Source organism: Heterodontus francisci, chromosome 26 (assembly GCF_036365525.1).
Source record: "Heterodontus francisci isolate sHetFra1 chromosome 26, sHetFra1.hap1, whole genome shotgun sequence".
NCBI lineage: Eukaryota > Metazoa > Chordata > Chondrichthyes > Heterodontiformes > Heterodontidae > Heterodontus > Heterodontus francisci.
The window spans coordinates 65,956,814-65,979,061 of record NC_090396.1 but is presented as its reverse complement, the minus strand read 5'-3'; the positions used below and the strand labels follow the sequence as shown (position 1 = coordinate 65,979,061).

Genomic DNA, 22,248 nt, shown 5'->3' with positions numbered 1-22,248 from the left:
AGAGTTAATTAGTAATCTCATAGTAAAAGATCCTCTGGGGAAAAAGTGATCATAATACAATTGAAGTCCATATTAAGTTTGAAAGCAACATACTCCGGTCCCAAACAAGAAGCTTAAACTTAAGCAAAGCCAGCCATATAGCTGTGAGGGGAGAACTGGCTAAGGTTGATTGGGCTAATAGACTGAAAAGTATGCTGGTAAATAAACAGTGGGAAACATTTAAAGAAACAATTCAAAATGTTCAACAAAAATTAATTCCATTAAAAAACAACAAAACTCAGCAAGAAAGATCCAACTGTGGCATACTAAGGAAATTAAGGATAGTATTAGATTAAAAGAAAAATCTTATAATGTTGCGAAGAATAGTAGAAAGCATGAGGATTAGGACAGAGCAACAAAAAGTTGATAAAAAGGGAAACAGAATATGAGAGCAAACTAGCTAGGAATATAAAAACAGATTGTAAGAGCTTTCACAAAAAACAGTAGCTAAAGTAAACAGTAGTCCCTTAGAGGCAGAGACAGGAGAAATTATTATGGGGAATAAGGAAATGGCAGAGGTGTTGAACAAATATTTTGTGCCTGTCTTCATAGTAGAAGATATAATTACATACCAGAAATAGAGGATAACCAAGGAGTTAATAAGAGTGGGGAACTTAAAGTAATTAATATCAGCATAAAAACTTAAGGGACTAAAAGCCAACAAATCTCCAGGACCTGATGGCCTACATCCATGTGTTCTAAAACAGGTAGCTGCAGAGATAGTCAATGCCCTGGATATGATTTTCCAAAATTCTCTACATTCTAGAACAGTTCCAGCAGATTGGAAGTTAGCAAATGTAACACTGCTATTCAAGGAGGAAGTGAGAAAACAGGGAACTACAGGTCAGTCGTTGGGAAAATTTTGGAATCTATTGTTAAAGAGGCATTAACAATGCACTTAGAAATGCTGGTTTGTTCCCCCCCCCCACTCCGCCCCCCGCACCACCACCCCCAACCACTTCTTGCTTCTTTCTTAATCCCTTTACTTTGAGCTCGCACAGCTGCTATCCTGTCAATTACACCTCAAGCCAACACATATTTTATTCCTTTACTTGTCCCAATACCTTTGGCTTTGTACAATGAAATCTTTTGACATTTAATCTCACCTACCCTCCATCCTATCACAGACCTTCCCTTTTGTTTTTCTTCCCCCCCTCCCTCCCTCCCTCCTTTCACTTGCTCAAAACCTATTACAATTCAAACTTTTGCCATTTCTGATGACCTGAAATGTTAACTCTGTGTTTCACTCCACAGATACTGCCCGACCCGCTGAGCATTCTAGCATTTCCTGTTTTTGTTTCAGATTTCCAGCATCTGCAGTATTTTGCTTTTGTACTTAGAAAATCATGGTGTGATCAGACACAGTAAACTTGGTTTTACAAAAGGGAAGTTGTGTTTGACAAATTTATTAGAGTGTGTTGAGGATGTAACTAATAGGATAAAGGGGAGATAGTAGATGCAATATACTTGGACTTCCGAAAGGCATTTGGTAAGGTGCCGCACAAAAGGCTAATATGCAAGATGAGGGCTCTTGGAGTTGGGGCTAATATATTAGCATGGATAGAGGATTGGTAAGTGGACAGGAAACACAGAGTAGGGATAAACCAGACATTTTCAAATTGGCAGGCAGTAACTAGTGGAGCACTGCAAGCATCAATGCTGGGGCCTCAGCTATTTACAATCTATATTAATGAATTAAACAAAGAGACCGAGAGTAATGTATCCAAGTTTGCTGATGATACAAAGCTAGGTGGGAATGGAAGCTGTGAGGAGGACGCAAAGAGATTGCAAAGGAATACAGACAGATTAACTGAGTGGGCAACAAGGTGGCAGATGGGAAGTGTGAGGTTATTTACTTTGGAAGTGAGAATAGAAAAACAGAATTTTTTTAAAAGGCGTGAAACTTTTAAATGTTGATGTTAAGAGAGACTTAGTAGGTACTTGTACAAGGAACACAGAAAGTTAGTATACAGGTACAGCAAGCAATTAGGAAAGCAAATGGCATGTTGGCTTTATTATAAGGGGATTGGAGAGAATAAGGAAGTCTTGCTACAATTGTAAAGAGCTTTGGTGAAACCACTCCTGGAATACTGTGTGCAGTTTTGGTCTCCATATCTAAGGATACACTTGCATTGGAGGAGGTACTGCAAAGGTTCTTGAGACTGGTCCCTGGGTGAGTGGGTTGTCCTATGATGAGGCTGAGTAAATTGGGCCTATATTCTCTGGAGTTTAGAAGAATGAGAGATGATCACATTGAAACATACAAAATTCTGAAGAGGCTTGACATGGTACACTCGTTGTTTACCCTGGCTGGGGAATCTAGAACATGGGGCCACAGACTCAGGATAAGGGATCGATCATTTAGGACTGTGATGAGGAGAAATTACTTCACTCAGAGGGTTGTGAATCTTTGGAACTCTCTACCTCAGATGGTTGTGGATGCTCCATCCATGAATATATTTAAGGCTGGGATTGACAGATTTTTTGTCTCTCAGGGAATCAAAGGATATGGGGAGCAGGTGGGAATTGAGGCAGAAGATCAGCCATGATTGAATTGAATGGTGGAGGAGGCTAGAGGGGCCGAAGGGTCCACTCCCATTTCTCATTCCCCTCCTCCGTCCTTTTCCCTCATCTCTTCCCCCTCTTATTTTTTCATTCCCTTCCTCCTTCTCTGTTCCTGCCATCTTTTGAATTACCCTAACTCCCTCTCCTTTTCTCCTCGCAACTCCACTTCTTCAAAACTCTCTCTCCCTCCCTCTACCATCCTCTCCCCCACTCACTTCAAACCTCTCCCCTCCTTTTCCCCGCCACCTCCCCCCAATACCTCTCTCTCATCCTCCTCTCCCTCCCTCTACCATCCTCTCCCCCACTCACTTCACTTCAAACCTCTCCCCTCCTTTTCCCCGCCACCTCCCCTCACTCACTCCCCTACCTCTCCCCCCCCAATACCTCTCTCTCATGCTCCTCTCCCTCGCGCTAACTGACGGTTTAACCGGAAGTTGTTCCCGTTGCGCGAGACGGGCCCGTGACGTCAGGCGGTGGGCGGGGCTGCTCCTCGCGACGCTGAATCGGCCGGAGGAGCGGGAGCGGGAGCGATGACCAGGTGGGTGTTGGTATACTCCCCTATCCCCCCCCCCCCCCACCCACCCTCTCTAAACCGGTGTCCAGCCCCTTCCCGGTAACCCTTTCCCCCGGGACCTTCCCCTCGGTAACTCGGCTTTGCATCCCTGGTTAACGTCCCCCTCTAATCCGTTACCCTGGCCCGGCACCTCCCCCCCCCCCCCCCACTCCCCGGTACACAGCCCCCGGTAACCCGGGGTTCGGGGCGGACGAGGCACAGACAAAAACGTGACGAGAAAGCCGACTCCCTCCCACCGCACCGTCAGCCCCGAACCCCCTCCCCTGGGATCACCTCCACCCCGATCCCCCCCCCCCCCCCCACCCCCGGATCATCTCCCCACCCCCCCCCCCCCAATCCTCCGCCTTCCCCAGCCCCCACCCCCGGATCATTCCCCCCCCCCCCCCTTGGATCCTCCTTCCCCCTCCCCCGGAATCATCCTCCTCCTTCCCCCCCTTGGATCATCCTCCTTCCCCCTCCCCCTGGATCATCACTCTGCCCCCCCCCCCCCGCCCAATCCTCCTCCTCCTCCCCCCATTCTCCTCCTTTCTCCCCCCCCACACCGGTCATCACCCAGGCCCCCCCCCCCCCCCTTCCAGGATCCTTCCCCTTCCCCCCCCCCCCCGGATCATCACCCCTCACCCCTTCCCCCCCCCCCCAATCATCCTGCCCCCAGGAACATCCTTCCCTCCCCGATGCTCACCTCCTGCCTGCACTCTCACTCTTCATCGTCCTTTCATTCTATCCTCCCTTTCCATCATCGTTCCCCCCCCTTCTCCGTCATCCTCCCTTTCCCTTCATCATCTGTTTTCCCCTTCCCTTCATGTTCCCCAGAGGGCAGTAAATGTGCTCTATAAATCTGTTTTTTCCCTTTGGGTAGTTTCTTCATCTGGGTACAGGCTCCAAAGACAGTCTCCCTTGTGCTAAGCAGTCACTGGGTTCTTTTCTGAAACATGCTTTCTACCTACTGATGGTCTTGGGACGTTTTGCCACTTTAAAGCGGCACAGTGGCGCAGTGGTTAGCACCGCAGCCTCACAGCTCCAGGGACCCGGGTTCGATTCCGGGTACTGCCTGTGTGGAGTTTGCAAGTTCTCACTGTGTCTGCGTGGGTTTCCTCCCACAATCCAAAAGACTTGCAGGTTGGTAGGTAAATTGGCCATTATAAATTGTCACTAGTATAGGTAGGTGGTAGGGAAATATATAGGGACAGGTGGGGATGTCTGGTAGGAATATGGGATTAGTGTAGGATTAGTATAAATGGGTGGTTGATGTTCGGCACAGACTCGGTGGGCCGAAGGGCCTGTTTCAGTGCTGTATCTCTAATCTAATCTAAAAGCGCTATATAAATGCAAGCTGTTTTTGGTTCTTGTGCTAGTCTACTGAGTTGGGTGATGAGTGGAATTGTAGTGTGGATGTGGGGGTTGCTTTTGATACTGAGTACTCCCAGGGTCATTTGGGGATTGCAGTAATCTACATTAGCCTCACCACTACGCTTTTAATTTAAAATGGTGTTTTGACAGTGGAACTTTCAGAGTAATGTCAGATTACTTTTTGCAAACATACATACGAGCAAACAAATTAGGAGCAGGAGTAGGCCTTTACAACTTTTGCAAGTTTTATGTCAGCTGCATCTTGTTCCAAATTTTATATTATTAAAAATCATCCTGTTCATCTCCTGAAGTGCACGATTGTTCATAACTATTCTTTTGCATGAATTCTTTCTTAAGCCTAGTTTTGTCAGTGTGCACCACCTGTAACTGGCCTGGTGACTTGTTTCTGTGCAGTTCTTTGCTGCCAAAAGTTGAGTGTTTTATCCAGTGGTGATTTTTCCATCTGTCTCTAATTTAAAGGGAAGGCTGGGAGAATTGTTTTCATACATATGGTGATTAGGGTATGGTATTCATTACCACATGTAGTGGTTGAAGCCAGTGAGAATCATATACATGAAGAAGAATACCTCAGCATATGGGGAAAGAGCAGGGAATTAAGGTGGATAGTTCTGATTCTGTGGCATGCTGGGCTGAATGGTCTCTTGCATTGAAATTGCAGCAGTGTGACTTAAACTTGCAGGTGGTGGTGGTGTTCTCATGCGCCTGATGCCCTTGTTCTTCTAGGCAGTAGGTGTTGTGGGTTTGGACGGCCCTGTCGAAGAAGCCTTGTAGAGTTGCCGCAGTGCATCTTGTAGATGGTACACACTGCTGCTGTTGTGCGCTGGTGGCGGATGGGGTGCCAATCAAACAGGCTGCTTTGTCCTGGATGCTATTGAGCTTCTTGAGTGTTGTTGGAGCTACACCCATCAGGCACGTGGAGAGTATTCCATCACACTCCTGACTTGCGCCTTATATATTGTGGATTTTGGAGTCCGGAGATCAGTTACTTGCTGCAGGATTCCCAGCCTCTGACCTGCTCTTATAGGCGGTCAGTGTGGCTGGTCCAGCTAAGTTTCTGGTTAATGGTAACCCCCGGGATGTTAATGGTGGGGGATCCAGCGATTGTAAAGCTTTTGAATGTCACGGGACTCTCTTATTGATAATAGCCTTTTCCTGGCACTTTTAAGGGGTATCAGGCAAAGGTGGGTATGTGGAGTTAGGTTGCAGATTAGTGAATGGCAGAACAGGTCCAAGAGGCTGTTCCTATGTTCCTGTAAATCAGTGGTGTGTATGAAAGAATATGTCCCTCAATGCTGTGGTATCATGCATTCGTTCCCCAAACTCCTGTCAATCAGCAGTGCTGTTGGTCAGTGTTGAAATTTGTTCTGTCAGGGTTTCCGCTCTAATAGTTTCCTACCCACCAAGGATGTAGCTTGCATTGTATCAGCAACATTGCATAGGCCATTTGTACTGTAGAAAATTGATCTGAAAATGGATTGTTTTGTCACTAGGATTTCAGTGAAGCATAATGGGTGTATAAAATGTTTGTACTTTGTCCACTTGAACTGTGTGGCAGCACATAGCAGTACAATTCCAAATGTATTTGTTTTGACACCATTTTCAGCTATGTCACACTGGCACTGGTGGCTGGCATCGTGATTGCAATTTGAGGTGGTGCATTAAGTTGCACAAGAAGTGTATTGACTTGACTTTTCCCCTACAGCATATGGTAAGTAATATGATTACAGCTGTAGTTTTACAGAAAAAAATGCTACAAGCACACATGTTTGTGTTTAAGTGGTGATTGAAAACTGACAAGAATGTGATATATCTGCCTTAATCAGTTCAGGCTCTCATTTTAGTCTGCGCTCTTGTGTTCTGAATGTAAGCATTATTACGTCTTTCAGTGGTTAAAAAGTCAACATAATTTAGCAATTCTATTTCCCTGTCCTCTGACACCTTCCCAGTGCTGCAGATAAATCTTTCACATCCTTTCCATTCTGATATACTTAATAAATGCATTGCAATTACCCTTTAAATTTTAGGCTATATTCTGTTCATTTTCCCTCGACATATCTCATTGGAGTAACACCAAGAAATTGCTTAATTTTATTCTCCCTTTCTTGTTCCTTCCTTGTATATTTCAGAATTTTATGTGCTCTTTCCCTGTAATGTGATCCCCGCCTTTTCATTCATACAAGGAAGTTATGGTAAACCATAGGTTAGGCCGTAGCTAGAATATTGTGTTCAATTCTGGACACCAGACGTTAGGAAGGATATCAAGGCCTTGGAGAGAGTGCAGCAGAGATTTACTTAGAATGTTACCAGGGACAAGGGACTTCAGTTACTTGGAGAAGCTGGGAATATTCTCCTTAATTCAGAGAAGGTTAAGGGAGATATAGTAGAAGTGTTCAGAGTTATGAAGGTTTTTGTGAGATTAGATAGGGAGAAACCATTTTCAGACTAGAGGATCTATAACTAGAGAATACAGATTTAAGCTAGCTGCCAAAAGTGCTAGAGGGGTGGTGAGAAATTTTTTGATGCATTGAGTTATGATCTGGAATGCATTGCCTGCAGGTGTGATGGAAGCAGATTCAATAATAACTTTCAAAAGGGAATTGGATAAATAATTGGGGAGAAAATTTGCAGGACACAATATGCCGAATGGTCTCTTCCTGTGCTGTATGATTCAATATTGATTTTTTCTTCCAGTTTTGTTTCTGGGATAAAGGCCTCCACAATATATTAAAAAAAAACTCCAATCGTGACCATTTTTTCTTCACAGATTTCCCTTTTACATTCTTCTCATTTTGTATTCCTTGTACTGTTTAACTTGCAATCTGCTCTCTTGAAATCCTTAATTTTTGTCTTTTCTGAGCTTATTCCCACCTTTTACAATGAACAGATTTAGATCCCTTATCAACCTGTTTAATTAACCCCTCCTCATTGTTTCGAGGCAAAGGGGAACTAAATGGAGCATTAATAATATTCATGAACTAGAAACTACACTTTTTTTAAATTTCCAAAATATAATTTTTATTCATAAAAATCTGTAAAAAAATATATTACAAAACAGTTTCAAACAGCACCAAGTCAAAAAATACAAACAGTGCAAAGGAGATCAGTTTCCTTCAATACAGGAGTGAGTTGCCTCACAACCCTTCCATTTCATTTTTCATGCCATATACATTTTTACATTTTACAGCACACAAAATTTTCCCGATACAATTCGAGGGGTTTTCCATGGATCCAGCCCCTCAGTTCAGCTTGGTGGGGGGACCTTACACTGTGGGCTTTCCCTATTGAACCTTTGCTGCGGCTGCCCCATGCTTTAGTGCGTCCCTCAGCACGTAGTCCTGGACCTTGGAATGTGTCAGTCTTCAACATTGGGTCGTGGACAACTCTTTGCGCTGGAAACATGAGAAAAGAATCACTGCTGAAACATCCACTGGGCAGTTCGGACCACAGAGACCTGGAGCTAGCTTTAACCTCTTGTGAAATAACTGGGCAAGGTGGGACTTGGGTGGGGGGGGGGGGGGGGGGGTTGCGTGATGGTGGCAGGTTTAAAGATTAAAGCAATGTAGGAAGGACTTCTTTCCCAAAATGGAATTTATCGACAAGTCTTTGATTGTTAAATTGAAGCATTTTTATCATTCACAAATAATGGGCCTATAAAACTTCATTTAAGATTAAGATAGACATATTAGACCAGATTTTGCTTTTTTTTAAAAAAAACTGATGTTTGAGGGTAACAGCGTTCATTGTTATTTATGTATAAATCAGGCAGCAACTCTTAGTGCTTGCACATGCAGTTAAACATGGAAATCCAGAAGTTGCTGTCTAGAATGCCCTGCTCCTCCAAAAGCTGTGGGCACCTTGTCGTTTGACTGCCCATTCAAATGCATTGAACGGCGTGAAGTTCCTGTACTTGCGTCATTGGTACACTCCAAAGTCCCCACAAAAAGTTAGGGCTTGGATATTCCAGTCTAAATACCCTTTGAATGGTGTGGTAAGATTTAATTACAGCTAAACAATTTCTCTGGCACTGTAAATTAACTTTTATCAGTGGGGATTCCCATTTCTTCAGCTTTTAATTACTGTAGGAGGTTTAAAAATAATAATGTTTAAATAAGAACATATTTTTACTTGTTCTTTCTGTCACTTTTCTCTCAATCTAATCTTTCAATTTCTTTATTTTGCATCCTGTACCTGATTTATTGAATTCACTATTCTAACTGATACTTCCTGGTTCAGTCTCTGCGCTGCTCATTAATTATTCTTTACTCTGATTGGTTAAAGAGATACACAATTGTTCGCACAGGCCCCAGATGCCCTGTAGAGGTCGCTGAACTTTTTGCATGGATGGCTGACAGCAAGTTGCCGTCTGGGCAAGTGCAAGTCTAATGAGCGACTGGCACAGTTCATGTGTCGCTCAGAACAAAACCGGCTCAATATTGCTTAGTTGCAAGTCTGCAGATAGTATAACAGAAAGTAAAATAAGCCCCTCTTCTGGGGACTTAATATATGCTGGCCTATCTTTGTCAATTAACCAGTTCCTAATGGAGCTAGCAAAGGTAGATAGGTAAGGACAAGTTCATGATCTCAACAAGTTGATCTCTGAACTTGCATTTCCAATTGGGAAATCAGTTTTTGATCTGTAGTTATTTGAATTAAATTCTCAATCTTAAAGGCTAAAGCAAGTTATACTAGACCTGGTATTGTGCGATGAGATAGGATTAATTAATGACTTCATAGTTAAGGCGCCCTAGGTAGCAGCGATCATAATATGATTGAATTTTACATTCAGTTTGAGGGAGAGAAGAGTGGGTCCAAGACTAGTATTTTAAACTTAAATAAGAGCAATTATGAGGGCATGAAAGCAGAGCTAGTTGAAGTGAACTGGCAAATCAGGTTAAGGGACAGGTCAATAGAGATGCAGTGGCAGATATTTAAGGGATATTTCAGAATACACAGAATAGATACATTTCAACGAGAAAGATAAATTCCAAGGGTGGGACCTGCCATCCGTGGTTAATTAAAACAGTTAAAGTCAGTATCAAACTTAAAGACAACGCCAATAATTGCGCAAAGATGGGAGGCGGGTCAGAAGATTGGGCAGAATATAAAAACCAGCAAAGAATGACTAAAAGATTGATAAGGAAGGTAAAATTAGAGTACGAGAGAAAACTGGCTAGAAATATAAAGATGGATAGTAAGAGTTTCTATAAATATTTAAAAAAAAAAGAGTTAACAAAGTGAGCATTGGTCCTATGGAAAGTGAGTCTGGGGAATTAATAATGGATAATAAGGAGATGGCAGATGAATTGAATGGATATTTTGCATCAGTCTTCACCATTGAGGATACAAGTAACATCCCAGTAAGCTGTAAGTCAGGAAATGGAAGGGAGGGAGGAACTCAAGAAAATTACAATCATCAGGGAAGTGGTCCTGAACAAATTGTTGGAGCTGTGGGCTGACAGGTCCCCGGGTCCTGATGGACTTCAGGAAGCAGGAGACTACAGGCTAGTTAGCTGTCATAGGGAAAATGTTTGAAGCTATTATTAAAGACGGTATAGCAGGGCATTTAGAAACATTCAAGGTAGTCAGGCAGAGTCAACATGGTTTTGTGAAAGGGAAATCACGTTTAACCAATTTATTGGAGTTCTTTGAGGCAGTTACATGTGCTGTGGATAAAGGGGAACCAGTGGATGTATTGTACTTAGATTTCCAGAAGGCATTTGATAAGGTGCCACATCAAAAGTTATTGCAGAAAATAAAAGCTCATGGTGTAGGGGGTAACATATTGGCATGAATAGAAGATTGGCTAGCTAACAGGAAACAGAGAGTAGGCATAAATGGGTCATTTTCTGGTTGGCAAGATGTAACAAATGGTGTGCCACAGGGATCTGTGTTGGGGCCTCAACCTTTTACAATTTATATAAATGACTAGGATGTTGCGAGCTCTGAGATGCAGAGGGATCTGGGTGTCCTAGTGCATGAATTGCAAAAGGTAAGTATGCAGGTACAGCACATAATTAGGAAAGCTAATAGAATGTTATTGTTTATCGCAAGGGGAATTCAATACAAAAGTAGGGAGGTTATGCTTCAGCAACACAGGGCACTGGTGAGACCACATCTGGAGTACTGTGTACAGTACTGGTCTCCTTATTTAAGGAAGAATGTAAATGCATTAGAGGCAGTACAGAGAAGGTTACTAGACTAATACCTGGAATGGGTGGGCTGTCTTACGAGGAAAGATTGGACAGGCTGGGCTTGTATCCACCGGAATTTCGAAGAGTAAGAGGCGACTTGATTGAAACATATAAGATCCTGAGGGGTCTTGACGGGGTGGATGTGGAAAGGATGTTTCCCCTTGTGGGAGAATCTAGAACTAGGGGGTCACTGTTTAAAAATAAGGGGTCGCCCATTTTTTTTTATAGATACAGCACTGAAACAGGCCCTTCGGCCCACCAAGTCTATGCTGACCAACCACCCATTTATACTAATCCTACATTAATCCCATTACCCTCTCACATCCCCACCTTCCCTTAATTCCCCTACCACCTACCTATACTAGGGGCAATTTATAATGGCCAATTTACCTATCAACCTGCAAGTCTTTGGCTGTGGGAGGAAACCGGAGCACCCGGCGAAAACCCATGCAGTCACAGGGAGAACTTGCAAACTCCGCACAGGCAGTACCCAGAATCGAACCTGGGTCGCTGGAGCTGTGAGGCTGCGGTGCTAACCACTGCGCCACTGTGCTGCCTAAAGACAGCGTTGAGGAGAAAATTTTTCTCTCAGAAGGTCATGAGTCTTTGGAATTCTCTTCCTCAAAAGGCGGTGGAAGCAGAGTCTTTGAATATTTTTAATTCAGAGGTAAATAGATTCTTGATCAGCAAGGAGGTGGAAGGTTATCGGGGGTAGGTGGAAATATGGAGTAGTCAGTTCAGCCATGCACTTATTGAATGGTGAAGCAGGCTCGAAGGGCTGAGTGGCCTACTCTTGCTCCTAATTCGAATGCTCGTCTGTAAATTACAAGCTAGTAGTTTGTGCTTTTCCTATAATTGAAGTATTACTTGCATATATTTACAGCCACTTACCTAGTGCTCTGAGTTCATAAATCTACGTAGGATTGTAGGTGGATTAATGCAGTTCTGCAGCTGTGCCCTTCACCTAGTTGTGGTTTGTGTTATACGGCTTTCATGTACGCAGTGAGATTTTAGGTAAGTGACGTGTGGTTTTGACTCACTTATTAAGCTTTTTTCCATGTCATGTATCTGGTTTATAAGTAGGGGACTTTAGATAAATGATGTAAAATAAGTTGAACACAGGAAATGGTAATTGAATATTGCTGTTTGTGAATAAATTTCTTTCCATAGAACCCTGCTTTGTGCACTGTGGTAGTATGTTGCTATGGTGATGGGGAACCGGTTACTGGGGCTGCCTGTTTTTATTGTATGGTTGAAAAGCGAACGCTTGAAGCATTTAGTGATCATATCTGATGTGAATTTCTGGTTAGGAGCACTTACTTTGAAAATGGGACTTAGTTTCCTCTGCACTATCTGCGTTAACTTTAAATAGCAAATCTGGACGAAAGAATGCACCATTATAACATATTAAGAAATGATGAGCTGCTCAGACTATTAAAGATTAATTTATTACAAATTACAGCAACATTCCCCAATTCATTTTATTTGGAATGTCCAAATGTCTTAAGAATAGTAAGGATTATGCCAATGTGTCACCATTTTGGAACTGCAAACTAAGGAAAGGTTTTGACCTCAGACATTTGAATTGCTTAAGTCTGGAATCTTTGGATAGTGAGGCTCATAATTGAAATACTGGTTTTCTAGTAAACTTAGCAATGGCTCAGTAAGTCTGATTGGTCTAGCAGTGAACATATTTTTCATCCTGACTGGTGTTTTTCTTCCTTGTGTGCGAGAGAGGCTTACTGCTTATAGTTTTTATAGAATAGCTTTGTATAAAAGGCAGGCAGCACTTCCTCCTTGCAGTACTGTGTCACTCCTGTGTGCACAAAATAGTTGTGCCACTTGAGAAAAAAGTGTCTTTGTGCATTTTGTATTAAAGAAGATTTCAATTGGTTTGTAATTATCATGGATTTTCTATTTCCATTTCTTGCGATCTTGCCACAGGAACTTTGCAACACACAGAATATGGCAGCATATTAAGGTTCTTGTATTTCTGCCAAATACAAAAATGTAGTATGGGAAACTCAACAACATTTTACTTAAAAATAAACAGAGCCATAATTTAAAGGGGATGATTTTGGATTACTAGGATATGCAGTTTCATCCTTCCTAACCAACTCGATGTTTGTCAAGATCAAATAGCTAGAGAATTTAACTTTATTTCTTGCCTACATGTGATCTTATCCTCTCTCTTCCAGCTCACCTGCACCAAGGATTGTTTATAATGGCAAGCGAAACAATGGACCTCGCTCTCCGACTAACACTGCACCGCAGGAGATTTATACTCCAGCACATGAAGAAAATGTCAGATTTATACATGAAGGTACATTGAAATTGGTGTGAAGAAAAATAACTCCCAGACAGATAGATAGACTTTCATTTATATAGTGTCTTTCATGGCCACAGGACGTCCCAAAGTGCTTTGCAGCCAATTAGGTACTTTTGAAGTATAGTCACTTTTGTAATGCAGGAAACACAGCAGCTAATTTGTGCACAGCAAGCTCCCACAAATATCAATGCGATAATGACCAAAAAATTTTTTTGTGTGATGTTGATTGAGGGATAAATATTGGCCAGGATAAGGAGGAGAACTCATCTCCTTTCCTTCCAAATTGTGCCATAGGATCTTTTATGTCCAGGGCAGGTAAGGTTTATCCGAAATATGGCACCTCTACCACTGTAGATCTGCCTCAATACTAGCTTTGAATTTTGTGCTTAAGTCCTGGACTGGTACTTGAACCTACAAACTTCTGGCCCAGAGGTGAGTGCTACTAACTGAGCCGTAGTTACTGGCACAGAATAGTCATACAATGTATCATATTCTCACAAAATGGAAGAATCTATATCTTGGCCTGAAGTTGTGATTTTGCTTTCCCTTGGCCCCTCCTCTTCATGCTGCCCCTCAGCAACATCATCTGAAAACACATCAGTTTTCACGTGTGCTGCTGACACCCAACTTCGCCTCACCGTCATGTCTCTCCACTCATCCACTGTTGCTAAATTATCAGATTGCTTGTCTGACATCCAGTACTGAATGAGCAGAAATTTACTCACAAATTCTGTTCCCTAACTACTGACTCTCTGGCGGCTGTCTGCGGCTGAACCAGTCTTTTCGCCACCTTGATGTCACATTTGACCCCAAGTTGAGCTTCAGACCACATATTTTGCGCCATGACTAAGACTGCCTACTTCCACCTCTGCAGCATTGCTCCACTCACCACACACTCCCCACCCCTCTTGCCTCAGCTCATCTGCTGAACACCCCAACCATGCCTTTGTTACCTCTAAACTTGACTATTCCAATGCACTGCTGGCCGACCTCCCACATTCTAACCTCTGTAAACTTGATATCATCCAAAACTCTGCTGTTAATGTCCTTATTTGCACTGAGTCCTGTTCACCCATCACCCCTGTGCTCGCTGATCAACATTGGCTCCCGGTTAAGCAACGGCTCGGTTTTAAAATTCTCATCCTTGTTTTCAAATTCTTCCATGGCCTCACCGCTCTCTATCTTTGTAATCTTCTTCAACCTTACAACCCTCCAAGATATCTGCGCCACTTCAATTCTGGCCTGTTGAACATCCCTGATATTTAATTGCTTCACCATTGGTGGCTGTGTTTTCAGCTGCCAAGACTCTAAGCTCTGAAGTTCTCTCCATACACCCCTCTGCTTCTCTCCTTCTTTAAGATGCTCCTTAAAACCTACCTCTTTAACCAAACCTTTGGCCATCTGCCCTAATATCTTCTTATCTGGCTCAGTGTCAAATTTTGCTTTATAATGCCTTGGAACATTTTATTACATTAAAGACACTATATAAATGCAAGTTGTTGCCAAATTCTGGCTTTCTTTATACTTCAAAAGGAAAGTACATAAATCTGAATTGTTGAATAGTCATAAGATGTTACAAAACTCTACATTTATTAGTCCTTTAAGAGGGGTGCTGCTGGCTGTCGTCGTTTGATGGAGTGGAACTTCCTGATGTCTGTATAGGATGTGCAGCATTATTTGATTCCTTTCCTGGAGCACGCATTTTGGAATTCCTTAAATTCATGTGCAGAAGAATCTGAGTTTAACTTTACCACAGTGACTAGCTTTACCAACAGGAACTGAGCGCAGCTTTACCAACAGGAACTGAGCGCAACTTTACCACAGTAACTAGTAGTTAGGTTATTAATTCATGCAGACAGTTGAGTTTTGTATTTTTAAAAAATGGTTTCTGACGCTGCTTGTGTGAGAATGACTGACTAGGCATGAGGTAGTGATAAACTACAGTTTCAAAAGATTTCTTCTGTGCTAGGTACAGCAAAATCATAAATCTATTCTTTCGAAGAGAAGCTGCAGTTTGTCTATGTTTGGCATGCACAGCACTCTTCCCACTTCTGTGATGTGGAGATAAAGTGGAGAGCAGGGTAAGCCTCAGATTTTCCCATGAGAGAGGTAAGTGAATGACTGGTCCAATTGTTAGAGGCTTAGGAGTAGTTGCCTGCACTCCCCTTCTCTCAGCCATTATGTGTAGTCTAGTTATAAAGACTGGAAGAGAGATTTCCTTGTTATGTACTAAAATTAAACATTATATTCTGTTCTGATTGTATTTTAGAACTGGTTCTCAGCCATCTGGTAACTGCACTAGTTCCCTGCTGTCAAATTGGAGGCATTTATTTGAGTCTTGGTCGAAGCTGATGTGCACACTGTTTTCCCAATAGGATATGGCTGCCTTTGTTCTTGGATATCTGGATTAAAAACTACAGGCATTTGATTAAATGTAGAAGTTGTCATTTTTTGATAGATAATCTGTGTTCTGATTGGCTAGAGAATTGGTGTTAATTTATGCTAAGATCCCATGTTGATAGAATCCCTGCTTTAAAATCCTGCGAACAGTACCCCGTGGATTTCATCGACAATTGACAATAATGAGCTAACAGCTGGCACCTTTGCTTTAATCTGCTTTTTGTCCTATTCTAAGCTTAATACAAAAGATTTGGCGACGTGCATCTGAAATCATGAAATGAGTCAAGTTATGTTTTTGATGATTTATGCTAAAGTGGTTTTCATGTACAGAGATCTGCTTTAACAGGGGAATTCCAAACTGATGTGCTTTGTGACACCTTTTTGAATTATCATCTTTTCATCAGCTATTCCATTCCAAGGGTTCTGCTTGGACTTTAAATGACTTCTGAGCTTGTAGTGCATCATCACAGCTTTATAAGTCTTGCAGATAACCCTTTGAAGTTATGGTGTCTGTGCTTGTTTAAGGCCCTTAGGGCTTTGATCACTGTTAAACTTTGATGTTTTCTCGATAAAGCTTCCTTGTGCTTTGAGCATCATGTACAAGAAAAGCCAATACATTTTAGGTTGACATGTACAATTCCATTCCTCTGATATGTTTACATACTTCTGTTGAACAAAGATTAGTGATTAATAGTCTTGAAGCATGGAGCTGAGGCCCTACCCTGGCAACGCTGCTTTCCAATGGTGGAATTGTTTAACTTTGTGAGGCAGCTGGCATTCGTGGCTTCACAAAAGACTTTTTGGGGTTTCAGTGGTTACCCAGTGCAGAAAGTTGAACTTTGCCAAAGGAATGACCTTTTTGAAACTGTAGGCTCAGAATTGTGGTGTTGCAGGAATCCTACTGGACTGTCTCTGAAGTGAAAGGCCTACTTAAGTGGTCTTCATAATATGGAAACAGCTTTTAGCTAGGGTGTTCTTTTAATAACAGCTTCAGCTTGTAATCATAGGATGATGTAAGGCCATAAATCATTTTCAGTCAGATTTGAGACAAAAACAGTTAAAAACTACTCTATGGCTAGATCTCTGTTTTGGAAAATACATCACTGTTCTTGTAGTTAGAAAAGTTTAAATCTACAGAGTTGTGTACAGTTAGGCAGTGACAGTAGAAAGGCAAAAGATCAAAAGTTCCAGGGGCTTGTAAAAATTAATTTGAAGCACTTGGAAAAATCAAACTGAAGGGGGAAGGCTTAGTCCCAGGACGCCATTGTGGTTGAAAGAAATACAACTGGTTAATTTTATAAAGTACATCTCGTAACGTGCCTTGGGGATTGTCTCATTATAGGTAGATGGGTATTAATTGTATATTAATTATATTCAGATGATGGGCATTAATTGGGGACTCACTGTACTCATGTATCTCGAAACAGGCTGAAACTGTGGTTGTTGGATTGGATGAGCACGATATTTAATGTTTGTCTCTAAATTCAAGCTTGTAAGCTTATGAAGACTTGGCTCCAGTTCTATCCTTCACTGCCTGGCTATCTGAGTTGTAATGATGGGTGCAATATTTCTACCAAAGGATGAATTTCTCCTGTCTTTCTCCAGTCTGATATCTGGTTCTGGTTTGCAGCTTGGCAGTGTGTGGAGCGAGAGCTGAGAAGCCAGATGTCAGGAAACGAACGAGGCCCTGTCCAGTACGTAGAGAAGAATCCAAATCCAAATCTGAACAGTGAGTAATGGATGGTTGAGGGTGGTGGGGAGGGGAATATCTGCAATATAATTCAAAGTCTTTTGTTTAAGCCACTTGTTTTTAAATTGCAAAAGCCTTTAGAAAATCTTAATCCCTCCCCTTTGGAGGGTGAATAAGTTGTAAAGAGGGTATTTCAGCAATGGTGGATAATATGGTGTAACAAAGATTATCTTATGAAAGGTGCAAGATACCTCCTTGGACACTGCAGCATGTTGGCAATCTGCGTAAGTGAAAGATCAGTGTTTCTTCCAAGCTGAGCTGCCTGTTTCTTCTGTGGTGAGATACTTGTATGAATGTACCCACTGCAGTTTATTTGAGAGGAACTGTTTGGCTCCATGTAAAGCTTGTGGGTTATCGACAATAGTCACCAACTTTAGTAGTCTTTGTCTTTATATATTAGGTAGATGGAGTGGAGATGGTTCCAAGATAACATGCCTAGTAATAAGATTGGAATTGAGTCAGTGCTTTGTGGCAGAATTGGTCGTCAAATACCTGAACCACGCAGATGGAGAGGCAGTCAATGGCACTGTTGACCAACTATGCTGCTTCAGTGGAACCTAAGGGATAGACGTAATTGGGGGCTGGGATTCTTCGTCTTTGGCTTCAGACAACCCTGCAGACTAATTCTCTGAAGTGTGGAGTGGTCCTAGCTGCAAGCTCTTCAGTCCTCTGTGCTAATAAGCTGTGCATTTAAGCTGATTAAACCTAGCAGTATCTTCACATGCAGATTGGTAAACAATTTTTACTTGTGGGTTTCTCAGTAGTTTGGTTTGGAGGCTCTTAAGCAGGCTGATGGGCTCCTAAAAATAACAGGAAAGAACTTTACATGCCAGAAATCTTAAATAAAGACAATGCTGGAATTACACTGCATGTCAAGAGTGAGGACAGGTTATGATAAGAGGTGCACACCTGAAAGATCATAACTGGTCCTTGTTATTTTATAGATACTGATTGACCCATGTAATTCCAGCATTTTTCTCGGGTTACTGCAAGTATCATGCACAGATGACTTTAAAAAAAAAAGAAATTTTATTTCTTCAGCTATTCAAGACAATAAAGGTGCAAGCTTTTCTTGCCGCACCTATTTGTAATTTAATTTAATTTGTAATTAAAGTAATTTTACTGTTCTGTAGATGGGTTTGCGTTAAGCTTTTAACGCTGATGGTGTGCAATTTGATTCTACTGGTAGTGTTTAAAAAATCTCTATCCTCACAATAATACAATCTCCTCGTTTTCTTTGCACAAAGAGACCTTTATATTTACAAATGGTATTCAGCAATATGACATCAGCCAATCTGCCTCAAGTTGCACTCTCAAATTTTGTGAACACTTGGATTTTGACTGCAGTTTCCAACATTTTAATGAAAAAAACACACGAAGCAGCTTTTTAAACTAGCACTGTATCTTATCACCATTTAACTTGTGTGCTTCTCTAGGACAATCAGATCAGATAGGATGGTGGATTTTTGTGTTCTGAGTGTCAGTAGATTATCATTAGATAGTCTGAATTCTTGAGCCAGCTTTCAGCTAGCATCTTGTAAAGAACAACCTACATAAAAGCAGGCATAATGAGGTAAACGCAACTGCTGGAAAATCTAAATTAAAGAGAAACACTTTGTTTTGAGTTTATATTGCAGCACATCCACGATCCATATACCTGTGGTTACCCTTTCTCAGAATCCCTAAGCTATCCACACACACAAATTCTATTGGCTAAACACAGACCAGTCTCTAAGTGAATCTATTTCCTTTTCAGATTTCACACCCGTCGACTTGAGTGATTTAAAGAAGAGGAGTATGTCAGATGCTAAGAAGTCTTAAGGGCTGTTTTTGGCTGGATTTGATCTTTCCTTCAACATCCTCAGGAGCTTCCTTTTGAAGTTTGTTTTCTTGATCTCTGGCTTGGACAGGAATCCGGAGCTACCCACTTTCTTCCACAAGAATGGATGTCTGTCAGTTACCTCTAACTGACCTGAGGATGCATGCAGATAGCATGTGTAAAAAAACAAAAGTTCATAGATGGTGCTAATTTTATCTGATTTTTTTTCTCCATCTGTTTCTTCTCCATTTCTGTCAAGAGCTGTGCTCCATTTGACATGTTATGGCCACAATTCAAACTTCTTTCTGCCTTGAGGAGTATAATGCCCTTAGGAGGCACATTTTTGGAAACTCTTCACACTGGGCTCAGATTGTATGTTTTCTCCGTCATTTGCTTGGCATCAGCAACCAAACTGGATCTTCTGAATAGGCCTGTTCATAGATGCTGGGGTGGGAGGGGACAAAGAGTAGCCTATTGAATGATGCAGAAACCTTAATGACTAAGATTTGTTGGTTTAAAAATGCCATTTCCACAGCTAGAAGTTGAGAGTGGATTTGAGAACTGATGAAACATGCACTGTATGCAGCCAACACTAATGTGGGAAAACTAAAAGCCCATGTTAAATGACAGGGCTTAAAGCAGTGAGCTGTGTGATGGGATCATAAACTCTTTTCTGTATACAGGCCACAAGTTTGAGTCATTTTATGTTTGTATTCCAGAGATTGCTTTCAAATAAGTCTTAATTTTTTTAAAATGGAAAGTGAAGGATTGGGGGCATGGGGGAGGAGAGTAAGCTTTTTTTTAAATTTTATATTTCTACACTCCAGTTTTCTCCACAAAGCATGCTGAACATTGTCTCTATCAGGCTGGTTGGGTGGAAATGCAGACTTTGGCCTGTGGTTGGTCTGCAGGTTTAGATGTCTGAAATTATCTCCTCCTCTGGCCTGGTGCTGTATGTTCTCCAGTCATCACTGATAAAGTGACAGATCTCGTATTAAAGGCAACAGGTGGATTTGAGTGCCCAGTGTTCTTGGACCGTGAATCCGTTAATATTCCGATGTGAAGTGAGCACTTGACTGCTTAGAAACCTGGGCTACTCCCAGGAATCTCCAGCTTTCTAAGCAGTTTTGGGGTGACTCTGTTACAGTCCAAGTCTTTTTGCCAGAAGCTAAGCTTCAAAGTAGATTTGTTATCCCTTCACCAGCTGCATCCTGGGCATGAAAGGGTTAAGCATTGTAACCATCACTGTGGGACGTCAATTGTTGCTAACGGCAACTTGTCTAAGTGATGAGAAAGAAGAATGTATCAGAGAGCTAATCAGTCTGTACTCCACTGTAGTATGGACACATCATAATCGAGAGCCAGAAGGATTGTATTTGTGAGAGGAATTGTACAATTTAGTGAACTTCCTAATGCATCAGTGGGGAAGTACTGTAAATAAAACTTGACTTCATTTATGAGTCTGATGTTTGTGTCTGTTGTCAATTTCTTGTTTGTGTGAATGGTCCAAGGGCTGTGGACAGGGTTTTAAACTGGAGTGGGGGATGGGGGGGGGGGGGGGGGGGTTGTTGATAGTGTTGGTGTTTGGGTAAAGGGAAATTTAGAAATCCAAAGAGAGAGGTCAGGGCATCGGAGCAGGATAGTGATGTGGGTAACTCCCAACAGAATGGGACAGGAAGGGACAGAGAGTTTAACAAAAATTGTACATTGGCAAATAAGGTCATTGCAAGGAATAGAGGTAAACCAAATGAAATTGAAGTTCCTTTATCTGAATGCACGAAGCATCTGTAATAAGATCGATGAACTAGTGGCACGAATAGAGGTAAATGATGTAGATCTAACTACCATTACCGAGACATGGTGACAAAAAGATCAAGGTTGGGAAATAAATATTCCAGGGTACACACTATTTCGGAGAGACAGACAGAATGGCAAAGGAGGAGGGGTAGCCCTGATAGTAAAGGATGGCATAAGGACATTAATAAGAAGGGACCTGGCCTCAGAAGATCATGCAGTAGAATCAGTTTGGGTGGAAATTAGGAATAGCAGGAGTCAGAAAATACTGGTGGGAGTAATTTACAGGCCCCCTAACAGTAGTTATATTATTGGACAGAACATTAAATGGAAAATTATTGGAGCATGTAAAAAAAGGTAATGTATTAATTGTGGGGGACTTTAATCTGCATATAGACTGGGACAATCAAATTGGCAACAGTGGTCGAGAAGATGAATGTGTAGAATGCTTTTATGACGGTTTCTTGGAGCAACACGTTGTAGAACCGACTATGGGTAATGATATCTTAGATCACGTATTGTGTAATGAAGCAGGGTGAATAAGCAATGTCATAGTAAAAGATCCAATGGGAAATAGTGATGATAACATTGAATTTCATGTTAAGTTTGAAAGTGACATATTTCAATCACAAACAAGAAAGTTAAACAAAGCCAATTATGAAGATATGAGGGGAGAACCGGCTAAGGTTAATTGGGTAAATAGACTGGAAGGTATGGCGGTAAATGAACAGTGGGAAACATTTAAAGAAACAATTCAAAGGGTTCACCAAAAGTACATCCTGGTCAAACACCCATCCGTGGCTCACTCAGGAAGTTGAGAGTATTAGAATAAAAGAAGAGGCTTACAATGTTGCAAAAAAACAGTAGCAAGTCTGAGGATTGGGAGTGTTTTAGAAACCAACAAAGGGCCACCAAAAAGTTGATAAAAAGGGAAAAAAATAGAATAGGAGAGTAAACTAGTCAGCAATATAAAAACATATTGTAAGAACTTTTATGTGCATAAAAAGGAAGAGAGTAGCTGAAGTAAATGTTGGTCCCTTAGAGGCAGAGACAGGAGAAATCATCTTGGGGAATGAGGAAATGGCAGAGGCATTGAACAAATATTTTGTGTCTGTCTTCACAGTAGAAGACACAAGTTCCATACCAGAAATAGGCAGTCACCTAGGGGCTAAAAAGTGAGGAAATTAAGGATATTGATATCAGTCGAGAAAAAGTATTGGAGAAACTTGAGGGACTAAAATCTGACAAGGCCCTGGGACCAGATGGCTTACATCCTAGGGTTCTAAAAGAGCTAGCTGCAGAGATAGTGGATGTGCTGGCTATGATTTTCCAGAATTCCTCAGATTCAGGATGGCCCTATCAGATTTTCACACTGCTTTTCAAGAAAGGAGGTAGGGAGAAAACAGGGAACTACAG

At 41.8% G+C, this 22,248-nt stretch overlaps 1 protein-coding gene across 1 annotated transcript; it reads left to right on the top strand.

The window, feature by feature from the left end:
• Window positions 1–3,053: 3,053 nt before the first annotated feature.
• mcrip1 (MAPK regulated corepressor interacting protein 1) lies at window positions 3,054–20,504 on the top strand. Its single transcript, XM_068058448.1, has 4 exons — window positions 3,054–3,142; window positions 12,939–13,063; window positions 17,100–17,198; window positions 18,976–20,504. The coding sequence occupies exons 1-4, from the start codon at window positions 3,135–3,137 to the stop codon at window positions 19,038–19,040; spliced, it is 297 nt and encodes a 98-aa protein (XP_067914549.1). The 5' UTR covers window positions 3,054–3,134; the 3' UTR covers window positions 19,041–20,504.
• The last annotated feature ends 1,744 nt before the right edge of the window (window positions 20,505–22,248 follow it).

Bases quoted from the DNA above. Each gene is read 5' to 3' on its own strand.
- mcrip1 (XM_068058448.1), top strand. The intron at 13,064-17,099 runs GTACATTGAAAT...TCTGGTTTGCAG, and splicing joins TGTCAGATTTATACATGAAG to CTTGGCAGTGTGTGGAGCGA. The intron at 17,199-18,975 runs GTGAGTAATGGA...TTTCCTTTTCAG, and splicing joins TCCAAATCCAAATCTGAACA to ATTTCACACCCGTCGACTTG.